Below are 26965 nucleotides of genomic sequence, written 5' to 3'. Positions count from 1 at the left end.
TATTCAGGAGTGCTGCAGTTTCATTGTGAAATTTAGCCTTTTACATTAAAGAGAAGCTTTCTATGTACCTTCAGTCTTCATTCAACTTAGACTGATATTAAAATTTGTGGCTCTACTTTTTTTTTTTAATTTTTTTTTTTGGTGGCTCTACTTTTATGTTTGTTCTTTGTTATTACTTTATCTCAATCACTTTTCTACATCACTTTTTTTGATACATCACTTTATGTAATTCTAATTTTAAAAACATGTATTAAAGATTTTCTTTACTTTGCAGATACACACTAGAGATTGCAAATTTAATAAACATCAATAACATTACAAAATATCTGTGGGGCCATGAATTCATGAGCAGATTCAGTTGGTGTAAAGGTCTAGTTCATGCATGAGCAGTGGATGGCAGCCTGGGGTAAAGGGCTTGCTGCAGTTGAAGGATTGTGAGAAGCCCTGAACCTCACTGGGGCTGTAGCAATGTCCAGTGGAATCCAGGGTCCGAGAACAGAGGACCAGGTGAGGTAAAAATGAAAGGCTCAGTCAGATTCTCAGCACTATCCAATGTGAGTCCAAATTACTGTGGGATCTGGACCTATAGCACAGTAAGGGAGGTATCCTGAGGGGACTTCAGCAACGAGTGCTGTCCGTGGCATCTGGGCCATGATGAAGGCCACAGGCACAATGATCAGGAGTAGACAGAGAGTCCCTGAGAGGTACTACAACAACCTGTGGCAACCTTTAGGGTAGGGACTTCAGTGGCTGCTGGGAGCCCTGGTTGTCACAGTAGGAGACAGTATCTGAGGGCCTTGGAAATGTGTCAGTTATTGGAGGTAAAAAATCTTCACTGCGGAGAAGCCTAGGCCAGAATTGTGCTGAACAGGAATCTTCTCTGGTTCCTGGGGTTGGCATAAGCAGGAGTTATCACTTGACATTTGGCACCATGGGCCGGGCGCGGTGGCTCAAGCCTGGAATCCCAGCACTTTGGGAGGCTGAGGCGGGTGGATCACGAGGTCCAGAGATTGAGACCATCCTGGTCAACATGGTGAAACCCCGTCTCTACTAAAAATACAAAAAATTAGCTGGGCATGGTGGCACGTGCCTGTAATCCCAGCTACTCAGGAGGCTGAGGCAGGAGAATTGCCTGAACCCAGAGGGCGGAGGTTGCGGTGAGCCGAGATCGCACCATTGCACTCCAGCCTGGGTAACAAGAGCGAAACTCCGTCTCAAAAAAAAAAAAAAAAAAAAAAGACATTTGGCACCGTATTTCATAGCCATGGGTCCAGAGGAGTGATCATGGTTTGGAGGAAAATGTCTCCAAAGTCAGTGGCATATCTCTGTCTGGCTTTAGGCCCAGCAGATGAGTCAGGGGCCCAGGAAATTCTGGAAAACGTAGTTGGGAACAGAACCCCAGAGGCATAAGAATGTTCCATTGCTACAACCTTGGCCACGTTCAGCACAGTTTTCTGGTCCCCACCCGTGTCCCTGGGGAACTTAATCAAAGGCACAGTGACATTGGGAGGAGCGATGAGAACATCAGGGAGATTACTAACAATGCTGTCAAGGGACGCCAGGCACGGGCCAGGGTGCATCGGTTCATCAGGATCCAGCGGGGGCCCCAAGGGTTGAAGATCAGAGGCACAGCAGCAGCCAGAAGGCTTGGCAAGATGCAGAAGGCCCCTGCTCGAAGATGTGGGTTTGCCCATCAAAGTTTCATCAGCATACTGGAAGTGAGGTTTGCAGCCTTGAACTCTGCTCCATGTCTCCACTGAGAGGTGCCCATTGGCTGCAGACTGAACAGTTGTCTCCTCAGTCCCCAGTTCTCGAGGACGACGACCACGACCACGACCACGACGACGACCACGACCTCGACCTCGACCTCGACCTCGACCTCGACCTCGATCAAGACCAAGACCTCGACCTCGATCAAGACCAAGACCTCGACCTCGATCAAGACCACGACCTCGACCTCGACCAAAACCGCGGCCACGGCCACGGTGCCTTCCAGTGGAAGCACGAAAAACCCAGGCTGACATTCCAAGGGTTTGGATTTCAGATTCTGGCACAGCATCGGTGCCAAGGCCCTTGGGGTTGTAACAGAGCCCTGCAGGCACAGTCTGTGTGGGACGGCTGGCTGTGTGGTTAGGGAGCTGCCTCAGGCCCAGAGCAGCTCTCCTAAGTGCTCTATCCTCCCTCCAGGTGCTCTCTTCCTGGATTTCTGCAACCTTGGGCTCCATGTAATCCACAAAGGCTGAACCTTGCCTGTGTTTCCAGAGCCCATAGCACTCAGGTTGCAGGATGCGCACGAAGGCGTCCATGGAAAAGGTCACCCTCGCCTCCCCACAGCTACACTGAGAGGCCACTTTGCCATAATCAATCCATCGTGGAGTGGCAAAGTTGATGGCCTCTGCACAGTTGAAGCCATGGTTGAAGCCTGCATGATAGCCATAGGGAAAGGTCACCATAAACTCCCCAGCCTCCTGAGTCATGCAATTGAACGGAATCCCGTTCTCTTTGAGAACGGCAGGGGAGATGAGGGCCACCTTGTGGCGCAGGAAGGCCTCACAGCCCCGGGAAATGGCTGGGAAAAGCTCACTGGCCAGGCGCTCCAGGCGCTGGCCATGTTCTGGGGGCACTGCGTACCATGTTTTGGGCTCCCCGAAGTGCAGGTAGTTGATGCTGTAAAGGTCCATGTCCTCCGTGTGCCAAGCGAACGTGGTCTTCCACATGCCAAAGTACAGGTAGGGGGTGTTGACGCCCTCGATGACAACCCCACATTCCTGCTCCAACAGGTCCAGAATTGTTCCCAGGTGTCCTAGGTTCCACTGTGTAGTGTTTTCTTCAAATAAGGAGCCATTAATATCAGCACCATAAATTGGTGAATTACTGGGGTGGCTCTTCCAGTATTGTTGCTCCAAATCTTCAAAATTCCGGTGTGGTGGAGTCTGATATTTCTTACTGTTTGCCAAATGGCGATACTTCCCAACCGTCATGGCCTTCTTCTTTTTATGGTATTGAGTAAACACACCTCCCTGCCCAGAGGTCACCTGCTGGAGGGGAGTGGTGACTAAGATGTCTTCAATATCATCATAGGTCTTTCTGGCTTTCCATTCCTTGGGTGGAATTACCTTGGCGAGGCCAGCTTGGTGTGCGCCTCGGGACTCCATGTAAGCAACATATTTGTTGAAATCTGTAAATTCTTCCATGGTTGGGTAAAAAGTCATGATGGCACAACTTGTGTTCTGGGGAACAGAGTTCACAGACTTCATGGCTGCACACGAGAAACAGCTGACTCACAAGTTCTTAGGTGTCCTCTGAGTGCTGGGGAATAATGTCTTTCTCTCCTTTTCTTTTTCAAAATGCTATGGTTTATTTGTGAGGCTCCACCTGCAGCCCTGTGAGTTTCCTCAATCGGAGGTATCACTGTGAGGTTTCTCCTGACTTTCAGGCTTGGCTGTATAAGAAGCTGCTAACGCCACCGTACCTGGGTGTCTCTTCCAGGAAGTCAAAACAATAAACTTGAACAACAAAAAATACAGAATATTTGAAAATACATTTATAATGAGACAAAAGAAATACTCAGCTAGTATTAAGCTAAACTAAAGGTTATACTGTGTTAACATCAGGATATAAGGTCAAATAACAAAACAGAAAAAGAGCAGCATCTAATCAAACTAAGAGGGAAAATGATCATGTTTGCAAAGGAATGAATTAAAGACTCCATTCAAGAAACTGGATACATTAACATCCAATGAAACAATGACAGTAAAGACACGAGCAGCAACCATTGCAAAAGGAAACAGAACCCCCAATAGGAATGGTGATAAAAACTAAAGCTTGACTTTTCAAAAAGATTATGGTGAGAAGCAAAAAATCATAGGCATGAAGAGAAAAGAAAATACAAATGAAATGCATTGACGAAACCTAGGAGGCATAGCTAAAAATCTGGCAGAGATGTTTTAAAATTTTTAACTGAATCTTATGAACAACTTGTGGGATAATAATTTTCTCAGTAAGACAAATACTGAAAAGAGTTCCAACAGAGAAATAAAATGACCTACCTTCCACCAAAATCTCACAATTTCTGATGAAAATACTCCAGGACCCAGAGAGAAGGTTTCCTCTTGGTAGCTGAACTCCAAGTGAAGCCCCAGGTTGCAAAGACCCTGGTTTTATACCTCCATGGCATCCTAACCCAATCAGTCCCCAGCCAATGTAATAATGGGGCTGGGTCCAGATTAGGCATCCCACCCATCCATGCCCCTCCCTTTTATTTTACCTTTAAATCAATCCTAGAACAATGCTAAGTAATTAAAAGTCAAACTGCTCAGGCGAGGTGGCTCACACCTGTAATCCCAGCACTTTGGGAGGCCCAGGTGGGTGGATCACAAGGTCAGGAGATTGAGACCATCCTGGCTAACATGGTGAAACCCCTTTTCTACTAAAAATACAAAAATCAGCTGGCCGGTGACACATGCCTGTAATCCGAGCTACTCGGGAGTCTGAGGCAGGAGAATCACTTGAACCTGGGAGGGGGAGGGGGAGGTTTCAGTGAGCCAAGAACACGCCACTGCACTCCAGCCTGGCGACAGAGGGAGACTCCGTCTCTACTAGTGTATTTTATCATTTATTACCATAAAATATACACAGCTCTGTTGTGAAAACTTAATCAGAACTTACACAAACAGAGACAATACACGGTGCCATGTGTGTTGAGATAAATATAAACAGGCTGGGCTCAGTGGCTCATGCCTGTAATCCCAGCACTTTGGGTGGTCAAGGCGGGTGGGTCACTTGAGGTTGGGAGGTCAAGACTAGCATGACCAACGTGGAGAAACCCCGTCTCTACTAAAACAAAAATTAGCCGGGTGTGGAGGCTCATGCTTGTAATCCCAGTTACTCCGGAGGTTGAGGCAGGAGAATCCCTTGAACCTCAGAGGCAGAGGTTGGGGTGAGCCGAGATCAGCTCATTGCACTACAGTCTGGGTGACAGAGCCAGACTCTGTCATATATATATACATATATATAGCACCATGTATGGTCTCTGTGTGTGTAAGTGCTGATTAAGTTTTTACAACAAAGTTGTGTATATGGTAATAAATAATAAAATGCACTAGTATCTACATTTTTTTACATTCATGGTGTAACCTCATTTTTCTTTCTTATATACGCATATATATGACAGAGCCAGACCGTCTTAAAAATATATACATAAATAAATGAATATTCAGTATTAATTCATAACTGTAAAATTAATGATAATGCATACTGCGCTATCGTAAGAATTTTGTAGCTCTCTCATGTTGCTATTGCGGTGACTTCAAATGTGCCCCACGTCCCCTGAAAAGCCTGGGGGACACTACTCCACGTAAGCAAGATTTCTCTTCCGTAAATTGTGAATTGCAGCAAATAGCAATCTTTCAGGTTCTCGGGTATTTTTCCTCGTGTCTAGTGCAATATCATAAAGCTTAAATAACACCATAGAACCCATAAGGAAGTGTCTCTACTGGTGTTAGAAGTATTCCCAAGAAGCAGAGAAATTGTCATGACAGTACAAAAAAAAGCTTGAGTTGCTTGATGCATGTTGTAGATCGGCAGCAGCTTGCCTGCCATTCCAGACAGACTACTCTAGAGAATGCAGGAAGTAAACTTAAGGTATCCATAAATACAGTACAGTATTACAAGTGTATTTTCTCTTATTTATGATTTTCTTAAAAACATATTGTTCTCTCTGGCTTACTTTATTGTAAGAATACGATTATAGAATGTATGTAACAAACGAAACCTATGTTAATCAACTGGTTATGTTCAAGGGTCAACTGTACGTGTGTCTGTGTCTGGCCTCTGTATTCTGTACATAGATGTATTGTTCATAGCATCTCAAACATTTTCTATGATTAGGTCCCCGCACAACAGCCTGGATGACACAGTGAGACCTTGTTACTCAAAACTTAAAAAAACAAAAAGGATTTTTATTTATTTCTTTGGGCCCCGGCTTCATTTGGAGTTCAGCCACCAAGAGGAAACCTTCCTCTGGGTCCTGGCGTATTTGGCCTGGAACTGGGAATCTGCGAGTCGCTGCTCCCGGGCGCTCCCTGCGGAGCTCGGCGGCCCGCCTCTCCGCCCGCCTCTCCGCCCGCCTCTCCGCCCGCCTCTCCGCCCGCCTCTCCGCCCGCCTCTCCGCCCGCCTCTCCCCGCGCCCCCACGCGGGGCGCACCGCCCGCGCCTGCTCTGGGAGCCGTGAGCTGCCGCCGTCCCCATCCCGACGTGGACGGCACGATCACCCTCAAAGCGGACAGCCTGACCTACGGCGCCTCTCCCGACAGCCCGAGGCACGCGGGCGACGTGCACGTCCCGTGGGAGCCCCACACCAAGGCGCCCCGAGTCTTTGCCTTCTTTCGCTTCCACGACCGGCGCGATGCGGAAGCTGCCGAGGCCGCGGTGGACGCTGCGGGGCTGGACCGATGGGAGCTGCGGGTGCAGGTGGCTCGCTATGGTCGCCGGGGGGCGCCACGCAGCTGGTCCCGGGGCGGCGGCTACGGACCGTGGAGCTGCAGACCCAGGAGGAGACACCACAGCCGATCTCGGGGTCCCAGCTGCTCCAGGTCCCTAAGCCAATCTCGCTACAGGAGGTCTTGCTACAGTCGCTTTCCCTACAGAGAATCTCCCTGCAGAGAATCTCACTACAGAGGATCTCCCTACAGAGGATCTCCCTACAGAAGATCTCACTACAGAGGATCTCCCTACAGAGGATCTCCTTACAGAGGATCTCCTTACAGCCGATCTCCCTACAGAGGATCACACTACAACTGGTCTCTCTACAGAGGATCTCACTGTAGATGATCCCCTTACAGCCAATCTCCATACAGACGACCTTCCCTACAGAGGATCAGCCTACAGAGGATAACCCTGACAGTGTATCTCCCTACAACCGATCTCCCTACAGCCAATCTCCCTACAGAGAATCTCACTACAACCGATCTCCCTACGGCACATCATCCTCCAGACGATCTTACAGGGGATCTCACTACAGCCGATCTCCCGCCAGAAGATCTCCCTACAGCCGATCTCCCTACAGACGATCTCCTTACAGAACTCGCTGTAGCTGATCTCCCTCCAGTCGATCTTACAGCCGGCCTCACTGCAGCTGATCTCACTACACCCCTGTAGCTATGCAGGAAGTCTCCCTACATCTGGTCTGCCCACAACAGCTGCTCTCACTCGAAGTCTGGGTCTCCCTCTCGCTCCCCATCAGCCTCCAAATCCAGCTCTCCACAAACATCCAAATCCTCCTGGGTCTCCAGATCTTGCTCACTGTCCAGGTCTAGATCTATGTCCAGGAGTCTTCCCCCATATCTAAGAGGGAATCCAAGTCCAGGTTGCAATCCAAGAGTCCTCCCAAGTCACCTGAAGGGGAAGGACAAGTGTCCTCCTAGGAAAATGATAAGGTCCATATCCTCTGTGTGCCATGGAAAGGTGGTTTTCCCCATGCCAAAGTATAGGTAGGGTCTCTTCTATGACAACCTCACATTCCTGCTCCAGAAAGTCCTAAATTGTTCCCACATGTCCAGGATTCCATTGTTTACTGTTTTCATCAAACAGGGGTCTGCTGTTTTTCCAGTATTTTCATTATATATCTTCAAATTTCTGGTGTGGTCAAGCCCTATATATTTCAGAATATTTGAAAACAAATGTGTGACAAGCAAAATACTGAGTTTTAAGCTACCTTAGTAGCTGAGAGACGCCACGCAGTCTTCAACCACAGCTTCAACCGTACAGAGACCATCAGTTCCACTACCCAGGATGGATTGATTATGGCAGATTGGTATGGTGTGTTAATATCAGGATTTAAGGTCAAATCATAACATAGATAGAAGAGTATCTCATTGAACTGAAAGAATTTTCTATCAATGATGTACTTATTTTAAAACATGAATTTTTTCTTTTTTTCATTTTAAAGGCCTAGATATACTATGAATGAAGATGTCGTACAATTCCTCTGTGAATTTGTCTAATTCTTGTCATTTTTGTATAGGCAGATCTTCTGTCATCTTTCTGTATTTCATACACAGAAATTTATGTCTTAAATTCTCTGTTTCATAAGTTAACTTTTCTAACAAAAAAATCCGTATCATTGGTGCTTTGTGTTGATTTAGTATATTATTTTACAGTTATTCTAACTCATTAATTCCTCTATATAGGTGCATCAGTTCCTTCCAGCTCCTTTCAGTTTATCTTTTCCTAACTTGGACATTAGAAATTAAATCTAGCTAATTCATTCTTTGTATGTGATGGAGAAAATACTTAAGGCTGCAGATTTTCCTCACCACTATTATAGATGAATCTTATATATTCCTTTATGTATTTTATTAAGTTTTAAATCCAGATACACTTCAATAATGCTTGTGTGCCAAGCATTGATATTAACAAATTGCATATATTAATTCAAAGAACTGTCAATTGAACACATGAGGTAGGTGCTATCTTCATTTTATGTTGAGGAAACTGAGTGGTAAGTTTAAGTAAATTTCAAGTTCACAAATCAGGCTTTCTTGCTGTAGAATTTATGCATGTAATAGATATTTATTGTTTTGTGAAAATTTGGCTTTTTTGGCACTTGAAGAGAGAAGTATTTTTTATCATCTAGTATGTCAATACTACCTTGTTGTTAATATAGTTTAAATTTTCCATATCCTTAGATTTCTCCATTTTTTCTGCTTTGAGTGGGTGACTGTTTAATTCACACATTGCTGTAAAGAAATACTTGGAGCCCAGGTGCGGTGCCTCATTTCTATAATCCCAGCACTTTGGGATGTCAAGGCAGGCAGATCACCTGAGGTAATGAGTTCGAAACCAGCCTGGCCAGCATGATGAAACCCCCCATCTCCAACTAAAAATACAAAAACTAGCTGGGTGTAGTGGCAGGTGCCAGTAATCCCAAGTAATCCCAACTACTCAGGAGGCTGAGGCAGGTGAATCTGTTGAACCCAGAAGGCAGAAGTTACAGTGAGCTAAGATTGAACCATTGCCCTCCAGCCTGGGCAAGAGGGAAACTATCTCAAGAAAAAAAAAATCCCTGAGATTGGGTAAATTATAAAGATGAGAGTTTTAATTAGCTCATGGTTTGCAGGCTGTACAGGAAGCATAAGAGCTGCTGCTTCCGGGGAAGCCTCAGGAAATTTGCAATTATGGTGAAAGGGGAAGCAGGCACATCATATATAGCTGGGGCAGGAGGAAGAGAGAAGGGGAGGGTGGTACACACTTTTAAACAACCAGATCCTCCTAGAACTCTATCACAAGAGCAGCATTATGGGGACAGTGCTAAATCATTCATGACAAACCACCCCCGTGATGCAGTCATCTCCCTCTAGGCCGCACCTCCAACATTAGAGATTAAAATTCCACATGAGATTTGGGCAGGAACACATATCCAAACCATCCTGGTGACTTAAGTGTTCCTGTTTTTAAACTGCTTCTTTAAACTTGTCTTTTATCTACTATAATTTATACTTCATCAAACTTACTTGAATATTTATGACTGTTATAATTTCATTGTGAAATTTCGTCTTTTGCATTGTAAAGATCCACGCTGTATACCTTTGGTCTCAATCCAGGTTTGCCGGATATAAACTCTGTGACTCTACTTTTATGTTAGTTCTTTGCTTGCTATAATTTTTCACATTCCTTTATCTCATTTTTCCACATCACTTTCTTTTTGGTATATCCTTTTTATGTAATTCTAATTTTAAGAACATGTAGTAAAAATGTTCTTTACTTTACAGATATACACTAGAGATAAAAAATTTAATGATCATCAGCAACATTACCAAATATCTCTGAGGCCTCGACTGGGTAACAGACTCAGTTGGTCTAAAGGTCTAGTTTGCGCATATGCATGGGATCTGGACCCACAGCACAGTAAGGGAAGTATCCTGAGGGGACTTCAGCAACGAGTGCTGTCCATGGCATCTGGGCCATGGTGAAGGTCACAGGCACAATGATCAGGAGCAGATAGAGAGTCCTTGAGAGGTACTACAAAAACCTATGGCAACCTTTGGGGAGGGGACTTTGGTGGCCGCTGGGAGCCCTGGCTGTCACAGTAGGAGACAGCATCCAGGGGTCTTGGAAATGTGTCACTTATTGGAGGGAAATAATCTTCACTGGGGAGAGGCCCAGGCCAGAATTCTTGGCAAGAATCTTCTCTGGTTCCTGGGGTTGGGATGAGAGGAAGGTATCACTTGACGTTTGGCACCATATTCAATAGCCATGGGTTCAGAGGACTGATCATGCTTTGGAGGAAAATATCTCCAAATTCAGTGGCATATCTCTGTCTGGCTTAAGCCCCAGCAGATGAGTCTGGGAAACAGAAGATTCTGGAAAATTTAGGTGAGACCAGAACCCTAGAGGCATAAGAGTGGTCCATTGCTGCAACCTTGGCAAGGTTGACCACGCATGCTGAAGGCCACCGCTCAAAGGTGCGGGTTTGTCCTTCAAAGCGTCATTAGTGAACTGGACCTGAGGTTTAAGGCCTCGAGGTCCACTCCCTGTCCCCAATGAGAGGTGTCTCTTGGCTGCAGACTGAACAGTTGTCTCCTCAGTCCCCAGTTTTTGAGGATGACAACAATGACCCTGATCATGACCACGACCTCAACCATGACCACAGCCACAAAAAGGATCCCACCTTGCAGTGGAAGGGTGAAGAACTTAGGCTGATGTCCCCAGGGTTTGTATTGTAAATTCAGGCACAGCATCAGTGCCAAGGCTCTTTGGGTTGTAACAGAGCCCTGCAGGCACAGTCTGTGTGGGACGGCTGGCTGTGTGGTTAGGGAGCTGCCTCAGGCCCAGAGCAGCTCTCCTAAGTGCTCTATCCTCCCTCCAGGTGCTCTCTTCCTGGATTTCTGCAACCTTGGGCTCCATGTGAACCACAAGGGCTGAAACTTACCTGCATTTTCAGAGCCCGTAGCTCTCTGGTTGCATGACGTACACGAAGGTGTCCATGCAAAAGGTCACTTTTGCCTCCCCACAGCTGCACTATGAAGCCACTTTGCCATAATCAATCCATCGTGGAGTGGCAAAGTTGATGGCCTCTGCACAGTTGAAGCCATGGTTGAAGCCTGCATGATAGCCATAGGGAAAGGTCACCATAAACTCCCCAGCCTCCTGAGTCACGCGATTGAACGGAATCTCGTTCTCTTTGAGAACGGCAGGGGAGATGAGGGCCACCTTGTGGCGCAGGAAGGCCTCACAGCCCCGGGAAATGGCTGGGAAAAGCTCACTGGCCAGGCGCTCCAGGCGCTGGCCATGTTCTGGGGGCACTGCGTACCATGTTTTGGGCCCCCCGAAGTGCAGGTAGTTGATGCTGTAAAGGTCCATGTCCTCCGTGTGCCAAGTGAACACGGTCTTCCCCATGCCAAAGTACAGGAAGAGGGTGTTGACGCCCTCGATGACAACCCCACATTCCTGCTCCAACAGGTCCAGAATTGTTCCCAGGTGTCCTAGGTTCCACTGTGTAGTGTTTTCTTCAAATAAGGAGCCATTAATATCAGCACCATAAATTGGTGAATTACTGGGGTGGCTCTTCCAGTATTGTTGCTCCAAATCTTCAAAATTCCGGTGTGGTGGAGTCTGATATTTCTTACTGTTTGCCAAATGGCAATACTTCCTGACGGTCATGGCCTTCTTCTCTTTATGGTATTGAGTAAACACACCTCCCTGCCCAGAGGTCACCTGCTGGAGGGGAGTGGTGACTAAGATGTCTTCAATATCATCGTAGGTCTTTCTGGCTTTCCATTCCTTGGGTGGAATTACCTCGGCGAGGCCAGCTTGGTGTGCGCCTTGAGACTCCATGTAAGCAACATATTTGTTGAAATCTATAAATTCTTCCATGGTTGGGTAAAAAGTCGTAATGATACAACTCATGTTCTGGGGAACAGAGTGCACAGACTTCAGAGCTGTACAGAAGAAACAGCTGACTCACAAGTTCTTAGGCATCTAGATACATGAGAATGCTGAGGAATAATTTCCTTCTCCCCTTTACTTTTCAAAATGCTTTCATTTATCTGTGAGGCAGTAATTCAGAATTGAACTTTTGAACAAGTGAGATCTTTCCCAGGCTTTCTGACTTCCCAGGGGGACTCTGCTTTAGTCAGTATTTTTTTTGTCCAAAGAAAATAGAATATGTCATAGTGAGGCAGATGCCCCAGCTGGAGTCCCAGCTCCACTTCAGCTCTGTGGGTTTCCTCAGTTGGGGTTGTCTCTGTGAGGCTTCTCTTGATTCTCGGCCTTGGGTATGCAAGTAGCTGGTAACTCCACTGTACCTGGCCATCTCTTCTAGGAAATCTAAACAATACACCTAAACAACACCAAATAGAGAATATTTGAAAATTCATGTATGACCAGACAAAAGAAATACTCAGCAAGTATTAAGCTAAACTAAAGGATAAGCTGCGTTAATATCAAGTTTTAAGGTCAAATCATAAAACAGAAGAATGGGGTTTTTTTTTAGTAGAAACCCCGTCTCTACTAATATATATATATGTACAAAAATTAGCCAGGTGTGGTAGAGCACCTGTAATCCCAGCTACTCGGGATTTGCAAATATCCCTTTGCAAACTTGATCATTTTTCCTTTTAGTTTGATAGATGATCAAACTAAAAGGAAAAATGATCAAGTTTGCAAAGGGATGAACTGAGCACTCCACACAAGAAACTGGATGCATTAACATCAAAAGAAACAATGAAAATGAAGACACAAGCAGCAACCATTGCAAAAGGAAACTGAGCACCCAATAGGAATGATGACAAAAAACTAAAACTTGACTTTTCAAAAAGTTGGTGAGAAGTCAAAAGCCATAGGCATGAAGAGAAAAGAAAGTAGAAATGAAATGCATTGAGATAACTTAGGAGGCATAGCTATAATTTTGTTGGAGATGTTTTAAAAATTTTAACTGACTCTTATGAAAAACTTGTTGATAATAATTTTTTCAGTAGGACAAATATCCAAAAGCACTTCAATGAAGAAATAAAATGATCTACCTTCCACCAAAAACCTCACAATTCCAGATGAATGTACTCCAGGACCAAAAGAGAAAGTTCCTGTTGGTAGCTGAACTCTAAATGAAGTCCAGGTCCCAAAGATTCTTGCTTTTTTATATCTGGGCAACATCTTAATCCAATCAGTGCCCAGCGAATGTAATCACTGGGCTGGGTCCAGAATATTGCCCCATCCACCCATGCCCATGCCCCTCCCTTTTATTTTGCATTTTAAATCAATCCTAAGAAAAAGCTAGGTGATTAAAAGTCACTTTATGGGAAAGGGCAATCTAGACAAATACCAAACAAAAGAAACCTAGGGTAACAATATTAATACGCAATGTATTTGACCAAGCATGGTGGCTCCCACCTGTAATCCCAGCACTTTGGGAGGCTGAGGCAGGAGGATCACCTGAGGTCAGGAGACCAGCCTGCGCAACATGGTGAAACCCCATCTCTACCTGTAACTCCAGTTACTTGGAAGGCTGAGACAAAAGAATCACTTGAACCTGAGTTAAGCTTTGCGTCAAAAAAAAAAAAAACCCATGTATTTATAGGATCAAAGAGGCACATTTTATAGTTTGAGACCCTGTCTCAAAAAGAAAGGAAGGAAGGCAGGAAGGAAGGAAAGAAAGAAAGAAAAAAAGATTTTTCATTTTCCTAATACAAATGAGAGGCAGCAACTTTTTCACGTTTATTGGCCATTGGGATATTCTAACTCATGAAGTGACTATTATGTATTTTGTCCATTTCTCTACTGGGTTTGCTGTCTCTGTGCTAGCTCTTTATATATACTGGATGTTAGCTGTTTATTAGATATGAGTAATACAATATCTGTTCATGCCCCTTGGTTTGTCTTCTGTTTTGTTCTCTATGAACAAAAATCCCTCTTAATTTCTAATAATAAAACTGTTATTTAAAATAGCTAACATACATGATGAATATGAAATACCAAACACTTTTCAACTTACTCTGCATAGAATAACTCATTTAATCTTCATAATAACCTGTAAGAAAGATGTTATCTTTGTTTTACAGATGACAAAACTTAGTCATGGAGACATTAAGAAATTTGTTCAAGGTGATAGAGCTGGCAGGTGTTAGAGACAGAGATTTAAACAAAAATCTCCAAAATGGTACCTTTAAGAAAAATACAGATGACTTCTCCTTTATCTAACTGTGATATTTGAGCTGAAATAAACAATACATTTACATACAGGATACAGAGGCCAGACAAATGTGCATGTACAGCTGACCCTTGAACAAGGAGAGAATGAGGGACATTAACTGTCTGTGTAGTTGAAACTTCTTGAGTAACTTTTGACTTCCCTAAAAACTTAACTACTAATAGCCTACTGTTGACTGTAAGCCTTACTGATAACATAAACAGTTGATTAACACATATTTTGTTTGTTACATGTATTATATACTGTATTCTTACAATAAAGTAAATTAGAGAAAAGAAAATGCACTTGTAGTACTATACTGTATTTATGGATACCTTCAATTCACTTTATCTGTTTAGAAGATGAACGGTCTGCCTGAAACGGCTGGCAATCTCACTGCGGATCTCAGTCTATACTATGTGTCAAGCAATTCAACTTTTTTGTAATGTCATGACTTTTCTCTGCTTCTTGGGAACACTTCCAGCATCACTAGTGGCACTTCGTATGGGTTCCATGGCATTATTCAAACTTTATGATACTGTACTAAACATGATTAAAAATAAGAAAATGCAGTTTACTGAAGATATTTGCTCATGTGTGGATGATTAACATCTCACAGCATTTTAAGAGGATACTCGCAATACCTGAGCTCTCTGTAATAGCAACAAGATGTGGCTACAAAATACTTACAGTAGTACAGGGGGTATTACAGTTAATTTTGTACAGTTATGATTTAATACTACATCTTTACATTTGTTTACATTCATCTCACCTGAAATTGGCACCATGTATGATCTGTAAGTTCTGATAAATTTTAACTTATAAGCCGGGCGCGGTGGCTCATGCCTGTAATCCCAGCACTTTGGGAGGCAGAGGCGGGTGGATCATGAGGTCAAGAGTTCAAGACCAGCCTGACCAACTTGGTGAAACCCTGTCTCTACTAAAAACACAAAAATTAGCTCAGCGTGGTGGTGCACGCCTGTAATCCCAGCTACTCAGGAGGCTCAGGCAGGAGAATAGCCTGAGGTGGCGGAGGTGGTTGCAGTGAGCCAAGATCATGATGCTGCACTCCAGCCTGGGCGACAGAGTGAGACTTTGTCTCAAAAACAAATTTTTTTAACTTTTAAAAACAGATTTGTGTATGTTTTATGGTAATACATGATAACATACACTGTTATATACATGCATTTAATGCATTCATGACATACGTATTTTTTATTTTTTCAATATTTCTAAATCACAAGATTTTTATCACAGATTTTTAAAATGGTTCTGAAAGTGCAAGATATTTACCAATATAGTTATTGAAAAAAATCCACGTATGAGTGGACTTATGCAGTTCAAACCTATGTTGTTTAAGGCTCAACTGTACATGTGGGCATCTGTATATAATGAAAGTGGCTTACCGATCCTGTGAAGAGGAATTAATTATTCAGTGGGTGATACGATAGTGGCCTTTTTGGGGGAAATGACAGAGCTCTACCTCATACTGCTTGGATAAGTAAATTACTGATAGATTAAACACTGGCTGTGCAAAGGAAAACTTTAAGACTATTTGAGAATATATTGAAAAATGTGTTTATACATTCAAGGTAGGATAAAATGTCCTAAAGAAGAACCAAAAAGCACAAACAATGATGGAAATATCTGATATATTTAACTGCTTCCAGTGTAATAATGATATAAAAAATTAAGAGACAAGACACGGGATAGAATAGTTTTACCATACATAAAATAAACAATAAATGAGTATCCTGAAAACTTCTAGAGATCGATAAACAAAATAAGAGTCAACCCAGAAGAAGTGAGTAAAGGCTTAGAACAGGCAACCTGAACAAAGAAAATCCAAATGGCCAATATATATGAGGAGACGTACAAGATTACTTGTAATTGAGAAAATGCAGTGATACTTAAAAAAATCAGTTTAGGTAAGGAAAAGGTGAAAAGCTCTGACAACATAAAAATGGGCCAACATATGGGAAAACCACAATGATCAGACTGCTAATGGAGATAGAAATTATAGACCAATATAGCTGTTCCTAGAAAAAAGTTGAAAATGGGTAGAAATATAAACAAGGAACTCTAGTTCTATGTACACAGTTGTTCAATAAAGTGTTAAGATAAGAAAGATGTGGAAATGATCTACTTATCTATCAGCAGGGTAATAAAGAAAATGAAAAATTACACAAATCTATTGACTTTGCTGGAGTCACTAGGATCTATATAATAGCAATGTGTTCAGAACTTGTAACATTAAGTTTTTAAATAGGTGGTAAAAAGGGGAGAACTTGGTAAAGCCACACCTGACATATTATCTTGGCTGTGTAAAATTATGAGCATAAAAGTGAAGAATGTGTAAGGAACACATGATTCCTCTTTCTCAGAAATGAAGAGAAACCTAGAAACAGAGGTCATGGGAGAAGACAAAGATAGCTCTAAACTTGCCTGTAGATAATTCTCATTATCAATATTTCTGGATTTTCTAAAATAGAATACAGCATGGCAAAAGGTTATTATTGAACATGGGCAAACAGCAGAATATGGGCACCATCTATTAATAAGAGTAGACCCGATGGAGTGTGTGAAAATAAAGCAACATAGAATTCTAATTACAATTGCTTGAAGAAGCCCTCCACAACCACATGCAACTCCCTGAGTTTTCTAAAGGCCAATTTAGAGACTACTTCAGCTGTAACATTGCTTGCTCTTGTTTGGAAAGAGAATGTAAAATACTGATCAAAGTAACTGAGTAGAAAGAGGCGTGCAATAGGAGCAATGTTTTCGAAAAATTCTTTATGTCCTTATGTTTCTTGTCTTCCCAACCCAAGTTTTTTGTTTTTGTTTTTGTTTTGTTTTTATTCTTAATTTTAAATGTCCCAGGGCATCTATCTGCCTGGAAAGAGATTGAGATGTTGCTGAAGCAGATGTTCAATTCTAACCTTCCAAATTAGAATGTGGGCCAAGCTATCAATCATCTGATATTTTCAGAACTTCCTTATTTCTCTGCATTTCCTTATCCACAATCCAACATTACTACCTAATTTTAATTGCCTATTAATCGCCTCCAGTATAAAAGTGAGAAAGTCTCACCATCCACCAGGGTGGGTGGAAGCAGGCATCCAGATGCAAACTTGATGGAGCTAACCCAAGGAACTAACACTTCTCCAACAGACTTTCAACATAACCTCTGTTTAGCCTCACTTTTATTCCCAACTCCAGGAGTACCTGGTGCCACAAAATCTTGATTCCTTTTGGTTCTACACTGGGGATTGGATTGGTCTCTAGGTTTTTTCCCTGTCAACCTAGAATTTAACTTTCCAGAGTTTCTTAAGGTGGTTCTCACTTTTCCACCTGCCCCTGTGTTGTCTCCTATTCAGTTTTCTCCAGCTTAAAACACATGCAATAAAACATATAGATCTTATGTCTCCGCATCAGTGAGTTTTAACAATTATATGCACCCATGTAATAATCACCCAAAACAAGATGTAGGACATTCCACAGTCCCATACATTTCTCTCATGCCCATAACTTTCCAGTCAATCCCGACCATAGGTAATCATGTTCTAAATTCTATGACCACAGGTTAGTTGGGCTTATTTGGGGAATGAATATAAATACAATCACACAGTATGTTTTCCCTTGGATCTGGCTTTTTTCCCCCAAAATCTGATTTTTGTAAGATCCTGTTGCATGTACCAGCAGTTTGTTACTTTTTACTGATGAATAATATTTCAATATGCTACAGTTTTTCTACTTATCTGTTCATAGACATATGCATTTTTCATAGTTCTTGATTCTTATGAATTGGGTAGATAATTAGGGGAAGAACTTCTAGGCATAGATGATTGCTTAAGTTTATAGAAGACTGACAAACAGTTTTCTTTTCTTTTTGACTACCAGAAAATAAATATCAACTTTATTAATATAACAGCGACAGAAAGGGTTTCCAGTTTCTCAGAAGGAAAATAACATGACGCCAGCACAAGGGTTTAAAGAGTGAAAGCTTACACAACTGTTAAACTAGCAATGCCTACATTTCTGGTTCTGATAGCTTCCCACCACACACCAAGGTTTCCTCAAAGACAGCTGCCACCAGAGATGCTGCAAGAACATGTTTTTTACTGGGTGTAGCTTCACAGTCAACTTCTCAAGCAGAAGATTAAAATATTATTTCTTTTTAGAAGATCTTGGCTGAGGGAGAACATATCAATATGGAGAACAGATCTTTGCTTCCCAAATTCAAGAAACACCATTAACTAATCCATCCAATTTTCTCCGATAAGATGTGCCAGAGTGCTTTCTGAAGAATCCTTTTCCATCCCTACCATACGGCTGAGTGGAGGGAGAGGAGGGGGTGGCAAGTGGCCAGTATACTAGCAGGCACTCCTGGTGATGCTCTGGGTTCTGCTCTCTTTCTGCTGGTGGTAGTAGGCATCTTTTCTGGCAGTTGCAACAGCTCTAAAGTGGGGGGAGGAAGGGGCCACCCACCAATCACCTCTTCTTGAAAACGTATTTTTTGCATTTATAGAAGAGGTCTGTCTTAAAGCTCCACAAATTGACAATCTTTGGGAAGCCATCTCTATCCTTCTCCTGGATGGTGCACTCTTTACAAAAATAGGCATCAGAGACCCCAGGTCCTCCACAGATCACACAGCGCCCCTAGCAAGATCCACAGTTACACTCATCACATATGTGCACCAGAGTGCAGGGACACATATAGGAGTCACAAATCACACACTTGCCCTCACGTTTTTCACACAGTCTTCCAATGGCAACACCAGACTGCTTATGGCAAAAGATCAAATCAGGATGATGTTTAGCCATAGTTCCCAATGAAAACAACACACAGTTTTCAAAGGGGCTATATGATGTCACATTCTCAGTCATGCATTGGAGAGCCCATTGCTCCAGACACAGGACTCCTCTCAGAGCCAGAGTGCATGATTCCAGTAAATCTGGGTAAAAAACTGGGAATGATCCATCATACCAAAGGCAGAATGTTTCCTATTTGTCCTTATGACTTCTGGTGTTCAAAGGGACATGTTTTCACTGGAGGTAAGGGGAGGTCACAGCAATAATTTCGTAAACTAGAAGCTGAGATTCTCATGTGGCCATTTCTCTCTTCACATCACTGAATAACCATGCAAAGAAGAAGTATAATTTCAGCAGGGGGCATTGATATTTATTCTCTCACAAAAATTATGCTCTTTGAAACACAAACCTAAAGTATAGTTGCAGTTCAGATTCACTACAGAGCACACTCTAAGACTTCAGCAAAAGATCTTTCTTTCCACATCTGAGAAAGAGGCAGAAAGCAGTTTGAGCATGGGGAAAAGTTGATCTGTGGCTCAGGGCCAAATATAGTCTCAGCAGATCCTGCAGGCAGCTCTGGAGCTCAAATGGCCCTTCAGGGGTGTCCTGAGTTCAGCAGAGAGATGGCCAAGCTTAATGCTCCAGCACTGAGCAGTCACTGGATGTGGGCCAAACTGGGAAGAGGCATGGCCTTGGGTGAGGCAGCTCTCTGCAGCTGAAGGCTGTGTGCCTAGTGCAGTCCAGGTCCCAATGAGGCTTTTACTTATCAGATAAAAGTTTATTCCTTGGTCATGCAGGATGTACTGTGGGCCCAGCAGATCTCTAGAGGTACTCCCTTCCCAAGAATGCAGTGTGCTTTCATCTGGTGTTTCCACCATCTCAGTATTGGCTGAGCATTATGACCCTTTTCAGCCAGGCAGCTCGTTCCCATCCTCATTTGTGCCTGGAGTCAGGCTCTCAGCTTCAATTTTCCTAAGAATAAACTTCCATCTCTTGTTATACTGGGAAAGACAAAGCCACCTAACTGAATGGGAGAGGCAGGATGTTGTGGTTTTTTCTATTCTTCATTCAAAACTTTAGACAAGTACCAGTTTTTAATTACTTTGGCCTTTAAATTTACAGGTGCTTCAAAATTGAGAGGCTTACCAAAATTCTGTGGGAGCAATTAAGGAAGGCTAGTACTAAAGGGAGGGGTGGCTAGCTATTTACAAAATACATGTGAGTGTGTCCACTCTTGTGCATTTTTTTTCCTTTTTTTTTTGAGACGGAGTCATGCTCTGTCACCTACGCTGGAGTGCAGTGGTGCGATCTCAGCTCACTGCAACCTCTGCCTCCTAGGTTCAAGCAATTATTCTGCCTCAGCCTCGCAATCTGGAACTACAGGCACATGCCATGGCTCATTTTTGTATTTTTAGTGGAGACAGGTTTCACCATGTTGACCAGGCTGGTCTCGAACTCCTGATCTCAAGTGATCCACTGACCTTGACCTCCCAAAGTGCTGGGATTACAGGCCTGAGCCACCACGCCTAGCCACTTCTGTACATTCTCAACGCTAACATAAATCTAAGCAATTGCCACTCTCACTTGTATTACTTAGATGCTCTGCTGCGTCTGTCCACACGTTCTCCACAGAGTAACTAAGATGATTATTTAAATATATAAATCACATTTTGTCAACTGCTGTTTAAAACTTCCAGTGCCTGTTCAGAATAGCAGAGACTTGGAACCAACTCAAATGCCAATCAATGATAGACTGGATAAAGAAAATATGGCACATATACACCATGGAATACTATGCAGCCATAAAAAAGGATGAGTTCATGTCCTTTGCAGGGACATAGATGAAGCTGGAAACCATCATTCTCAGCAAACTAATGAAAGAACAGAAAACCAAACACAGCATGTTCTCACTCATAAATGGGAGTTGAACAATGAGAATACATGGACACAGGGAGGGGAGCATCACACACTGGGGCCTGTCGGTGGGGTGGGGGGCTAGGGGAGGGAAAGCATTAGGAGAAATACCTAATGTAGATAACCGGTTGATGAGTGCAGCAAACCACCGTGGCATGTGTATACCTATGTAACAATTCTGCACATGTACCCCAGAACTTAAGGTATAATACAATTAAATATAAAAAATAAAAATGAAACTTCCAGTGCCTTCTCATTTCAAGTTGAACACACACCAAATAATGTACTTCACATGAGACCCAGGGCCCTACATGCTTTGTCCCCTGCCTCTCTCTCTCTCTTCCTCTTTCTATCTATGCCCTAGGCACAAATGATCTTTGTATTCCTGGAAAAACAAAATCACTAAGTTCCATGGTAGGTCTATAGCACTTGCTGTTCCCTGCAGGTGGGAAACTCTACTCCGGACATCCCAATTTTGTCAGTTGGGTCCCAAAAGGTCTCTTGCTTTGTGAAGCCTTCCAGGACCTGCAATTCCATCAGCCCGCTGCCTACTCTCCTCTGTCATCCAATCCTGCTTTAGTTTCTGCACAGCACACACTCCTGATTGAAACTGTCTTGCTCACTTACTGGGGACATGTTTATTGGGATGAGTCAAATAATTAACAATGTCAAATAGAACCACAGCTTTGAAAAGCCAGTGGAGTTTGGATGTTTTGGCTTATGTTGCCCTCTTACCTAAACTTACTTATCAGAGAATTTTAAACTTTCAAGGAAAATGCATCTCTATATTTTCAGATTTTTTAAATCAATTTTTAGTTTTATTTCATGGTAATTTTACGGCATGTTCTCACTTATAAGTGGGAGCTAAATGATGAGAACTCATAGACACAAAGAAGGGAACAGCAGACACTGGGTTCTACTTAAGGATGGAGGTGGGAAGAGGGAGAGACGCAAAAAAGAAAAAAAATATATATATATATATGGTACTAAGCTTAGTAACTAGGTGATTTAATAATTCGTACAACAAAGCCCCATAACACAAGTTTGTCTATATAAAAAAGCTGCACCTATACCCTTGAACCTAAAATGAAAGTTGTTTTTTTTTAAAAAAGAGGGTTTGGCAAAATGCAGTGGCTCATACTTATAAACCCAGCACTTTGGGAGTCCAAGGCAGGTGGATCACCTGAGGTCAGGAATTCAAGACCAGCCTGGGCAACATGGCAAAACCCCATCTCTGCTAAAAATACAAAAATTAGCTGGGCATGGTGGCACACACCTGTAGTCCCAGTACTTTGGGAGGCTGAGCCGGGCAGATCACCTAGGGTCAGGAGTTTGAGACCAGTCTGGCCAATATGGTGAAACCTTGTCTCTACTAAAACTATAAAAAATTTGCTGGGCGTGGTGGCATGCACCACTGCACTCCAGCCTGGGTGACAGAACAAGACTCTGTCTCAAAAAAAAAAAAAAATTCTTTATCTGTTCATCAGTCAACAGACACTTAGATTGTTTCTATATCTTGGCTACTATGAATAGTGCTGCAATGAACATAGAAATGCAGATATCTTTATGAGGTGATGATTTTATTTCCTTTGGGTATATGCCCAAGAGAAGGATTCATGGGTCATATAACAGGTTTATTTTTCATTTCTTTTGGAAACCTTCATACTGTTTTCCATAATGGCTGGACCAATCTATATTCCTACTAACAGTATACAAGAGTTTCCTTTTCTCCATACTCTTGTCAACATTTGCTGTTGCCCAGGCTGGAGTGTAGTAGCACGATTGTACTTAACTATAACCTCAAACTCTTGGACTCAAGCAATACTTCCACCTCAGCCTCCTGAGTAACTAGGACTACAGACGTGCACTACACCGGCCAGCACACCAAAGTAATTTTTAAATTACTTTGTGGAAATGGGGTGGGGGGGTCTCACTATGTTGCCCAGACTGGTCTCAAACACCTCTCACCTCAGCTTCCCAAAGCACTGGGATTATAGGTTTGAGACATTGCAACACCTGGCCTAAATTTTGGATATTAATTCCTTTTCACATACATAGTTGGTAAATATTTTTTCCCAATCTATAAGCTGCTATTTCATATTGTTGATTGCTTCCTTTGCTGTGCAGAAGCATTTTCTTTTGCCATCCACTTGTTTTTGTGACCTAACTTTTCAGTGTGATATCCAAAAAATTATTGCCAAGGCCAGTGTCCAGGAGCTTTTCCTTTAGGTTCTCTTCTAGAAGTTTTACAGTTTCTGGTCTTAAATTTATGTCTTTTATCTGTTTTGAGTTGACTTTCATGTATGGCATAAGGGCCTAATTTCATTCTTTTGCATGTGAAAAGTAGTTCTATGTTTAGTATTTTGAGAAATAGCCATACTGTTTTCCATAATGCCTGCATTAATTTTACATTCTCACCAACAGTGTACAAATGTTCCCTTTTCTCTGCATCTTCCCAAGATTTATCTATTGTCTTTTAAGGTGATAGGATTCTAACAGACATGAGGAGATATTTCACTGTGGGCTTAATTCATACTCGGTTAGTAATGTTGAACACTTTTTCATATATTTTTCACCCTTTGTATGTTTTCTTTTGAGAAATGTCTATTCATGTTCTTTGGTGCATTTTCATTGGATTGTTTTCTTACTATCGAGTTCCTTATATGTTTTAGATACTAACCTGTTACTACATGTATGGCTTCCAAATGCTTTCTCCCATTCCACATGTTGTCTCTTCATCTGTTTATTGTGTCATTGCTTCCTGTGCTGTGCAGAAGCCTTTTAGTTTGATGTAATCCCATTTGTCTACTTTTGCTTTTGTCACTGTGCTTTTGAGGTCATATCCTAAAAATCTTTACCCAAACCATGTCAAGAAGAAACCTTCATAACCATGCAGATACACAGAAATTAAATAACCTGCTCCTGAATGATCATTGCGTCAAAAATGAAATCAAGATGGAAATTTAAAAATTATTCAAATTGAGCAACAATAGTGACACAACCTATCAAAACCTCTAGGATACAGCAAAGGTGGTGCTAAGAGCAACATAGCCCTAAATGCCTACATCAAAAAGTTTGAAAGAGAACAAACAGATAATCTAAGGTCACACCTCAAGGAACTAAAGAAACAAGAACGAACCAAATGCTAACCCACCGGAAAAAACGAAATAACCAAGATCAGGGCAGAACTTGAAATTGAAACAACAACAACAACAAAAATACAAAAGATAAATGAAACAAAAATCTGTTTCTTTGAAAAGAAAAATAAAATTGATAGACCGTTAGCAAGATTAACCAAGAAAGGAAGAGAGAAAATCCAAATGAGCTCAATTAGAAATGAAATGAGAGATATTACAACTGACCCTGCAAAAATACCAAAGATGATTCAAGACTACTATGAACATATTTACACACCTAAACTAGAAAACCCAGAAGAGACGGATAAATTATTGGAAAGATATAACCCTCCTAACTTAAATAAGGAAGAATTAGATACTGTGAACAGACCAACAACAAGCAGTGAGATTGAAATGGTAATTTAAAAAATACCAACAACAAAAAAAGTCCAGGATCAGATGGATTCATAGCAGAATTCTACCAGACACTAAAAGGGAATTGGTACCAATCCTATTGGCACTATTCCAGAAGATAGAGAAAAAGAGAACCCTCCCTAAATCATTCTATGAAGCCAGTACCAATGTAATACCAAAACCAGGAAAGTACATGACCAAAAAAGAAAACTACAGACCTATATCCCTGATGAACATAGATGCAAAAATCCTTAATGAAATACTAGCTAACCAAATCCAGCAACATATAAAAAAGATAATCCACCATGATCAAGTGGGTTTCATACCATAGATGCAGGGGTGATTTAACATACGCAAGTCAATAAATGTGACACATCATGTAAACAGAATCAGAAACAAACAAACAAACAAAACCCCACATGATCATCTCAACAGATGGGAAAAAATATTTGACCAAATCCAGCATCCCTTTATGATTAAAACTCTCAGCAAAAGTGGCATACAAGTGACATACCTGAATGTAATAATAGTTATCTATGACAGATGCACAGCCAACATAATAATGAATGGGGAAAAGTTGAAAACGTTCCCTCTGAGAACTGGAACAAGACAAGGATGCCCATTCTCACCACTCCTCTTCAACACAGTACTGGAAGTCCAAGCCAGAGTAATCAGACAAGAAAAAGAAACAAAGGGCATCCAAATTGGTAAAGAGGAAGTCTAACTGTCACTGTTTGCTGATAATACGATTTGTTTGATATCATATTTACATCCTCATAGCTTAGCTCTTACTTAGTAAGAACATAGTATGTATGATTTGCTGATAATATGATTGTTTACCCATAGCTGCAAATAAAATAAAATACTTAGGAATATACCTAACCAAGGAGGTAAAAGACCTCTATAAAAGACACTTCAAGACCCTACTTAAAGAAATCACAGATGACACAAACAAATGGAAACATCCTATGCTCATGGTTGGGTAGAATCAATATTGTAAAAATAACCACATTGCTAAAAGCAATCTACAAATTCAATGCAATTCCCATCAAAATACCACCACCATTCTTCACAGAATCAGAAAAAAAAAATCCTAAAATTCATATGGAACCAAAAAAAGAGCCCACATAGCCAAAGCAAGACTAAACAAAAAGAACAAGTCTGGAGGCATCACATTACCCGATTTCAAACTATACTACAAGACCATAGTCACCAAAACAGCATGATACTGGTACAAAAAAAGGCACCTAGACCAATGGAACAGAATAGAGAACCCAGAAATAAACCCAAATGCCAAATGATCTTCAACAAAGCAAACAAAAACATAAATGAGGGAAGGACACCCTACTCAACAAATGGTGCTGGAATAATTGTTAAGCCACATGTAGGAGAATGAAACTGGATCCTCATCTCTCACCTTATACAAAAAAGCCAAGAGGGAGCAAGGACTTAAAACCTGAAACTATAAAAATTCTAGAAGATACATTGGAAAAACACTTCTAGACAGTGGCTTAGGCAAGGAATTCATGACCAAGAACCCAAAAGCAAATGCAATAAAAACAAAGATAAACAGCTGAAACTTAATTAAACTAAAGAGCTTTTGCATGACAAAAGGAGCTGTCAGCAGAATACACAGGCAACATATAGAGTGGGAGAAAATCTTCACACTCTATACATCTGACAAAGGACGAATTTCCAGAACCTACAACAAACTCAAATTGGCAAAAAAAAAAAAAAAAAAAAAAGCCATCAAAAAGTGGGCTAAGGACATGAATAGACAATTCTCAAAAGAAGATACACAAATGGCCAACAAACATGAAAAAATGCTTAGCATCACACATGATTCGGAAAATGTAAATCAAAACCACAATGCAATACCAATTTACTCCCACAAGAATGGCAATAATAAAAAAAATCAAAAAATAATAGATGTTAGTGTGGGTGTGGTGAAGAGGGAACACTTCTACACTGCTGGTGGGAATGTACAACCAACATGGAAAACAGTGTGGAGATTCCTTTAAGAACTAAAAGTAGAATTACCATTTGATCCAGCAATCCCACTACTAAGTATCTACCCAGAGGAAAACAAGATTCTTGCACATGCACATTTATAGCAGCACAAATTGCAATTGTAAAAATGTGGAACCAACCCAAATGCCCATCAATCAACAAATGGATAAAGAAACTGTGGTATATGTATATATGATGGAATACTACTCACCCATAAAAAGGAATGAGCTAATGGCATTTGCAACAACCAGGATGGGCTTAGAGACTATTATTCTAAGTGAAGTAACTCAGGAATAGAAAACCAAACATACTATGTTCTCACTAAGTAAAAGCTAAGCTACGAGGATGGAAAGGCATAAGAATGACACCATGAATGTTGGAGACTCAAGGGGAAATGGTGGGAAGGGAATGAGGGATAAAAGACTACAAATTGGGTGCAGTGTATACTGCTTGAGTGATGGATGTGCCAAAGTCTCACAAATCACCACTAAAGAACTTACTCATGTAACCTAAC

General features: G+C 41.8%; 2 protein-coding genes and 2 pseudogenes across 2 annotated transcripts; 1 reads left to right on the top strand and 3 right to left on the bottom strand.

Moving 5' to 3' along the window:
* Positions 1 to 1252: 1252 nt before the first annotated feature.
* Positions 1253 to 3257, bottom strand: LOC101046833 (putative lysine-specific demethylase 4F). The gene is made up of 2 exons (XM_039471017.2): positions 1970 to 3257; positions 1253 to 1879 (listed from the first exon to the last, which is right to left on the bottom strand). The coding sequence occupies exons 1-2, from the start codon at positions 3255 to 3257 to the stop codon at positions 1257 to 1259; spliced, it is 1911 nt and encodes a 636-aa protein (XP_039326951.2). The 3' UTR covers positions 1253 to 1256.
* A 2308-nt stretch (positions 3258 to 5565) lies between these two features.
* On the top strand, positions 5566 to 9693 carry LOC141584937 (uncharacterized). The gene is made up of 2 exons (XM_074401911.1): positions 5566 to 5643; positions 6001 to 9693. The coding sequence occupies exons 1-2, from the start codon at positions 5566 to 5568 to the stop codon at positions 6829 to 6831; spliced, it is 909 nt and encodes a 302-aa protein (XP_074258012.1). The 3' UTR covers positions 6832 to 9693.
* On the bottom strand, positions 9644 to 11953 carry LOC120364633 (putative lysine-specific demethylase 4F; annotated as a pseudogene).
* A 6723-nt stretch (positions 11954 to 18676) lies between these two features.
* On the bottom strand, positions 18677 to 19009 carry LOC101046517 (PHD finger-like domain-containing protein 5A pseudogene; annotated as a pseudogene).
* Between the last annotated feature and the right edge of the window lie 7956 nt (positions 19010 to 26965).

Source organism: Saimiri boliviensis, chromosome 6 (genome assembly GCF_048565385.1).
Source record: "Saimiri boliviensis isolate mSaiBol1 chromosome 6, mSaiBol1.pri, whole genome shotgun sequence".
Classification (NCBI taxonomy): Eukaryota; Metazoa; Chordata; class Mammalia; order Primates; family Cebidae; genus Saimiri; species Saimiri boliviensis.
Note: the sequence above shows the minus strand (reverse complement) of the source record. Positions and strands in the feature narration are given on the sequence as shown.

Coding starts and splice junctions, on each gene's coding strand:
- LOC141584937 (XM_074401911.1), top strand. CDS start 5,566: ATGCATGTTGTAGATCGGCAGCAGCTTGCCTGCCATTCCAGACAGACT. Junction 5,644..6,000: donor ATGCAGGAAGTAAACTTAAG/GTATCCATAAAT, acceptor TTTGGAGTTCAG/CCACCAAGAGGAAACCTTCC.
- LOC101046833 (XM_039471017.2), bottom strand. CDS start 3,257: ATGAAGTCTGTGAACTCTGTTCCCCAGAACACAAGTTGTGCCATCATG. Junction 1,880..1,969: donor GCACCGTGGCCGTGGCCGCG/GTTTTGGTCGAG, acceptor ATCGAGGTCGAG/GTCGAGGTCGAGGTCGAGGT.